The 6,860-nt window shown below is 29.6% G+C and overlaps 1 protein-coding gene across 1 annotated transcript in view; it reads left to right on the top strand.

Annotated features, from left to right (window-relative positions):
- The window catches only part of LOC108764960 (glutamate receptor ionotropic, kainate 2-like), a 16,156-nt gene extending 10,567 nt beyond the window's left edge, over positions 1-5,589 (top strand). Inside the window, exons 9-16 of the mRNA XM_018513398.1 lie at positions 869-953; positions 1,079-1,217; positions 3,447-3,584; positions 3,734-3,932; positions 4,021-4,105; positions 4,631-4,777; positions 4,863-5,125; positions 5,470-5,589. Coding sequence (XP_018368900.1) covers positions 869-953; positions 1,079-1,217; positions 3,447-3,584; positions 3,734-3,932; positions 4,021-4,105; positions 4,631-4,777; positions 4,863-5,125; positions 5,470-5,589 — 1,176 coding nt within the window. The remainder of the gene's footprint in view (positions 1-868; positions 954-1,078; positions 1,218-3,446; positions 3,585-3,733; positions 3,933-4,020; positions 4,106-4,630; positions 4,778-4,862; positions 5,126-5,469) is intronic.
- The last annotated feature ends 1,271 nt before the right edge of the window (positions 5,590-6,860 follow it).

Below are 6,860 nucleotides of genomic sequence, written 5' to 3'. Positions count from 1 at the left end.
TTAACAACAAATTTAATTCCGGTCGTTTTTGCTTATAATTGTTTCGAAAAAATTTTATTGTAATTTGTGAAAGGGACCATCAATATGAAGGTATTTTATTTATTGTACTAAATGAAATGTTTTTATATAATATCTCTGTGATTGGTGTATATTTTAATTGTAATTAATTTTATAAAGCAATATCTATATGAGATATTATATCTACTACAATTTGCAACTATATTACAGAAACAATATGTATGGTTACAACAAATGAACTTTCGATATCTGAATTTCTCAAGATCTGACGAACATTCATTTTTATGGAATACTACAGTGTGATCCGGATATGTTACATGCGATCAAATTCTTTGTTTTCTTCGAATCAACGAATTATTTTTGTATTAAAACATTGAGAATGACCCGATCGAGGTTGAAACGTATGATATCATATATATATTTTTACATTTCCTTTATTATTCTGTTTTTACTTGTTGCGACTAATTATATGCTTAACTTGCGTTAATATATTTATATTTTTACCATTACCAACGTTATATTTTAATTTTTGGCTCGTAGCCCTCTAATGTGACAGTAATTTATAATTTATTGAGCCTTATCACTCTTATTATTAAATTAAAAAATTTTCTTTTATGAAAAGATAGAACAGAAACATGTAAATCAATTGAGGTTGTTTTCATATTACAATTAAATTAATAATAGTATTTTTTTTAATGTAATAATCCACCTTTTATTTAAAATCTAAGTTAATTATTTATCACCTTCATTTCACAAGATTTTCCTACTTATTGTGATAACAAAAAATAGTTCGAGTTTACACTACTTTTCAGTAATCTGTTATTTATCATCTATTTCTTAAAAATTTTAGGAAGCCGATCTTGCTGTATCTGATTTAACGATAACATCCCTCCGCATGACTGTTGTGGATTTCAGTTTGCCTTTCATGACCACGGGTAATACCCCTAGAGAATCCAAAAATAAATTAAACATGTTAAAATATTGTAATAATAAATAAATAAATAAATAGTTAAATTTTAGACTATATTAATGGCAGTATTCCAATTTTGTTTTAAATTAGGTTACAGCATTGTGTTTAGCAAACCGGAAAAGCAAACGTCATCTTTTTTCCCAGTCTTAGCGCCTTTCTCTAAAGCAGTATGGCTCTATATGGCTATTGCTTGTTTCCTCGTATCGATAATGTTATTTCTTCAAGCAAGGTAAGATTTTTAGAAATAAAATACTTCATAATTTAGAACATAATAAAAATATAATAAAAATTATCCTTCTCAAATTAATAGAAAAGGCCAATAGCGACATACTACTTCGTTTTTAGACAATATTTCTTAAACAAAAATAAAAAATAAAACTTAAAAAATATAAGTATAAACTAAAAAATGTCTTCTATCAAATTATATAAGCAGTTTTTATAATACTGTTTGCTATTTTGCAATAATTATTTTTTTCGTAAGATAAGCAAAAATGAACGTCTAACAAAATGGATTCCAAAACCGATACAATAAGCAGTAATGCTACGTATTCCGATTCTTTTTCTTTTACAGGAATTATAGTATAATGTACCTACAAGTGAATGTGTATAAGATTTCTCGGGTTCATAAGTTGATTTAAAGTCAATTGATTTTTGGGATTTGATTTGATATCTACTAGAGTTGTTGTTGATCTTCGAAAGAAGATTGATATTTTATCCATGCAGCATTGATAAAATATCGATCTTATTAATACAGCGTAAAATGTCAATGTTCTTCGAAAATCAATAGAAAATATACCTAGTCGATATCAAATCAAACGGTCCGAAAAATCAATCGATATCGATTTGATTATGAACCAAGGTTTCCAGAATTTTTCACTTCGTTATAAAACATGTTTATTGAATTATATTTGCATACTTAGAGGAAAGACCCCTATTATGAGATACCGAATTCATTTTGGATAAATGCTAGAAGTCTATGGGCAGAATTTAAAAAAATAATAAGTCATTTTGAAGGAAATTTAATAAGTTTTAAGATAACGTTATATAAAATTTAATTCAAATTCCATTTTTTTTTTAAATTGAAGAAATGTAAAAAGTGAGCAAATCACAAAGTCAAAAAATTGTGCTCCTAATATGAGATGTCCCAAGAAATCGACAGTAAAACGCAAAATATATCAGTATTGCTATTAAAAAACTTTATTTCATGTTTCTAAAATGCAAACAAATACAGTCAGCGTGCGTGAAAAATGAGCGATTATACCCAGAACTCGCCTTCAGGTAGTTGGAATCGAGCATCGCAGAAATAGGCACTCGACGTTCATTCCGGTTATTTTTTTTATTATAGTACTTTTTATTAAAGTAAGAGTAAATAACATTTACTCTTTAGCAACTCTTTTTTACTATAACATAGGAGCATAGGTTATTTCATATTAGAAATACCCTGAGTATCTCATATTACGATTTCCACGCCTTATAGTTTTATGATCATCAAATCTAACTACTGTAATTAAACAATTCAACATATTCCATATTTTTCTATTAGTACGACCTTACTTTATTACTACATGAAGAATTTATTGCCTAATATTTATTTATTAAATAATAAACAAGATTTAAAGGCTCATCTCAATGAAACTTGAAGATATTCAAATTCTAAAATCTTTTTTTACAATGACTACAGGCATGATCTAATAATGAATTTTCTACTAAATAGTTTTCAATCCATGAGCAATAAATTCATAGTGAAACCAATAAATAGCGTTTATTAGTTTAGCAGAAATGCCGCTATCTCATATTAGGCGCTTACCTCATTATAGGGGGCTTTCCTCTACTTTATGCTGTTCTGCAAAATGCAAATATGTAACGCGATGATTTTTCAAAGGTTTTTCCATATATGCACGACTGCTTTAGCTCGAGTAAAGCAACATTGTAAAGATTAAGCTTATCAAGATTAGCTCATTGTCTGTTTTACAGACAGATGTGGCGGTTTATGCTGCACCTCAATTTTATATTCAAAATCGTATTATGAAAAAACTAAGAGAGAGAAAAAATAATATAAATAAAACTGATTTATAAAACTATAAGTATTTAAAACGACGTAATATTATTAATAATATAATTACTATTATTGAAACTACGCAATTTGCAAAAGAAGATCGTAAGAATTTTATTTTGCATTTGTAGAATTCGTTTCTAGCTGATTTGGTATAGAAACAAGCCACAAACATATGAATTATGAGTTTGTACTAACTAGCTAAATAGATCATGAATTTATTTGTATTAATAAAGTGCAATAGTTAGTTTCCGAGAAATAAAGAGATGTCACTTTAGAAGACCTACATCAATATCGGCGACTTTCCTTTAAGTCCGACTAAAAGTAGAGTAAAAATTAGTAGAGTGAAAATAAACGTTAAAAAAAATGTGACTTGTATTTCGAAAATTTAAATTCTTTCTTAAGAATGGCACCCGAGTGGAACAATCCGCATCATCTGTACAATACTGATTCCGAAGAACTCAAAAATAATTTTAACTTCAAAAACTCGTTCTACTTAATTATTGCTTCTTTTATGCAACGAGGTTCAAACATACTACTCAAGTAAGTTTAACATGATATCATTACATTATAATTAATAAATATATAAACATATATATTTTAAATATTAAAGAAATTATTTTTTTAACCAAAAGTTAAATGTTTTAAATTATTATAGTATTTTCACATAAATAAAATCAATTTCATTGTAGAACATCATCCCTGCGCATGCTTGCAAGCATATGGTGGTTCTTTACTTTGATCATGTACAGCTTATATATAGCGAATCTAGCCGCCTTTCTCACTGTGGACAAAATAGGCATACCTGTTAAAGGAATTGAGGGCCTGGCCAGACAGACAAAAATTAAATATGGTATACAAAAGGGTGGCGCAACAGAATCATTCTTCCAAGTACATTAGCAGCTTATTTATGATCATATTTTTTAGCCCAATACGAAAATAACTTATACATATATGATTCGATATTATCCAATTATAGAATTCGAGTTACTCAACGTACAAACAAATGTGGGATACAATGGTGAATTCTAAGCCAAGCGTATTTACATCAAGTTACGAAGAAGGTGTGTAATTCCAAAATTGAACATGCACCACCTTATAAGTAAGATACATGTGAAAAATACTTCTGAAAAACCTTTCTTCAAAAAAGGTTACACTGTTAAATTTTATAGGGTCAAATTAACTTAATGTGAGTTGCCACTGCTCCTACTCAATAATATCATTATTTTTTACTAAAACAATGGTTATATATTTGACACTATACAGAATATCAATTTAATATTATACAAATATACACTGTCAAATTTAATTATCATTTTAGTAAAAAATAACGATATACTTTACTAAAACAATGGTTATATATTTGACACTATACAGAATATCAATTTAATATTATACAAATATTCACTGTCAAATTTAATTATCATTTTAGTAAAAAATAACGATATATTTAGTAGGAGCAGTGACGACTCACATTAAATTAATTTGATCCTATAAAATTTAAGTGTGTACATTATTTGAAAAAATAAATTTTTTATTTTAAATTCTATTTTTCAAATACATTAACTTTCTGTTACAATACGTTCCAGGCATCAACCGAGTTATCCACGGCGAACGACGATATGCCTTTATCATGGAAAGTGGCAGTAGTGAATATTACATAGACCGCAAATGCGACTTAATTAAAATAGGCAGCGTGATCGAAAGCAGAGGGTACGGCATTGCTATGCCACGCGGTAATATTATAACTTCACTACAATACCAATATTTTTCCATTTCTTTATCTTTATATAAACTATTTCTCTTGCATCTCTTCCGCAGAATCTCCTTATAAAAACCATATTAACCGTGCGATCGTGATGATTAACGAGAGAGGTTTACTACACAAACTCAAAATAAAGTGGTGGCAAGAAAGAGAAGGAGATTTGTGCAAAAAAGATGAAATTAATGCAAGCACACACGAATTAGGGATGACAGGTCTTGGAGGTGTATTTTTCGTTCTAATATGTGGTTGCAGCGCTTCATTCTTTATCGCAATTTGTGAATTTCTGTGGAATATACCTAAAGTCGCTGTGGCAGAGAAGGTAAATCTCCACCTTATCGTGTTCATTGTTAATTTTGGGATAAATATTACAAATAAAGTTAATTAATTTTCATCCTTTTAACAAAGAAAAGAAAAGCACTCAAAAACTTAATGTTCAATATAAAATTTCTTTCTTTTTATCTAAACTAAATTGTGAAACAAATTAAAGTGTGAAATTTAATTTAGATAAAAAGAAAAAAATTAAATTGTAAAACAAAATCGACAACACGCGAATTTGAATTATATGTATTATATGCCAACCTTAAATTTAACAAGTTAGTTACTGCATCGCTATCATTGCGACATACTATAAAGAGGAACTTAATTATCATATCTTTTGTACAGATTACTCTGTGGGAGGCGCTAGTTGCCGAGTTGAAATTTACCGTGAATATCTTCGCAATTACGAAACCCGTTAAAATTATCAAGAGGAGCAACAGAAACATAAATTCCAGGGAGGTGTAGATTTGACAGAGCTGCATCTACGGTTTAATCTATCGTTTATTCTTTCTTCTAGAATAAGTGCGAGTAATACGCCAGTGTGGGGAATATGCCACACGTTTTGTTTTACAATGATACCGATTAGCAGCGCTTGCGTCAGTGCTACAACATTGTGTATAATTGTGTGCTTAACATATTGCATAAGTAGCAACAATTTCCTCGCAACAGTATTATTTTTATGAGGTAAATATGTATGACGGCATGGTATACGTAAATGAGCTTCTTATAACTTTTATAATGCTTTATGTAAGTTATTATTTAAACATTACACAATATTTAGCTCGATTAGCTTGTTAATCTATTAGAGTAGGTTAAAATGAAAATATTCAGTACATCGTTGATTCATTTTCTTAACAATCGTACTGTTACAGGCTCATCATAAGATGAAATGACGTCTTGGGGCAATGTGCCACTACTTTTGTTGGGGTTAAATGCCAGTAGGCATTTTCTTTAATATATAGATATTGTTACGTCCAAACCCTTGGAAAATTTTTAATTTGTTAGTGATCCTCTCGGATAGTGAAAGGAGCGGGAACGGTGAGGGTACTTGGAAGGACGGTCAGACTCTTTTCTCGCAGGTACCCGCGAGGAGGCGAGTGTCGCAAGTCGAACGCACCTTTTTTGTGCTCGCTTCGGAATATGGGTCAACGTCCAGTAAGGATGCTTTGACACCTGTTTCCTACGAACGGTGCGGTCGTTGGTCCAAATTTTGAGTCAAGGAATCTAATCCTTTTAACTCGGGACTGGACCACGTGCGATCTCTGAAAAGGCAAGGTTAACGACTACGAGGTCTCAGGGTTTTAAAATAAGAGAATGAAAGAGATGAAAATTAACATAGTTTATTTAAATCAAACATTATTATCTAATTATTAATAGTAAAGAAAGGAATGAAATTAAGATAGATTACGCATAAAAAGAATTATTACAAACTAGAATTACTATAAAAGTCATTATTATAAATTATACAGTTCGTTATTAAAATTCTAAAGATGGTAAATACAATCAAATATTAAAATGTTACTATAATCGAAATGTGTTGCGAACCGAAATTATCATCATAAGTGAAATTATTATTTTCATTCGAATCGTGGTTACAATTAAATTACAGACGATAAAAGATTGCGGTTCGCTAGACGCTATTAACATTATAGTTGTACATGCCGCCAGAGAATGATTCTTAAGTGAGCAGTGCTGACTGAGTTTTTTATTATTTACATTATAATTCGCGTATAGTA

This window comes from Trachymyrmex cornetzi, unplaced genomic scaffold (assembly GCF_001594075.2).
Source record: "Trachymyrmex cornetzi isolate Tcor2-1 unplaced genomic scaffold, Tcor1.1 scaffold468, whole genome shotgun sequence".
NCBI lineage: Eukaryota > Metazoa > Arthropoda > Insecta > Hymenoptera > Formicidae > Trachymyrmex > Trachymyrmex cornetzi.
Note: the sequence above shows the minus strand (reverse complement) of the source record. Positions and strands in the feature narration are given on the sequence as shown.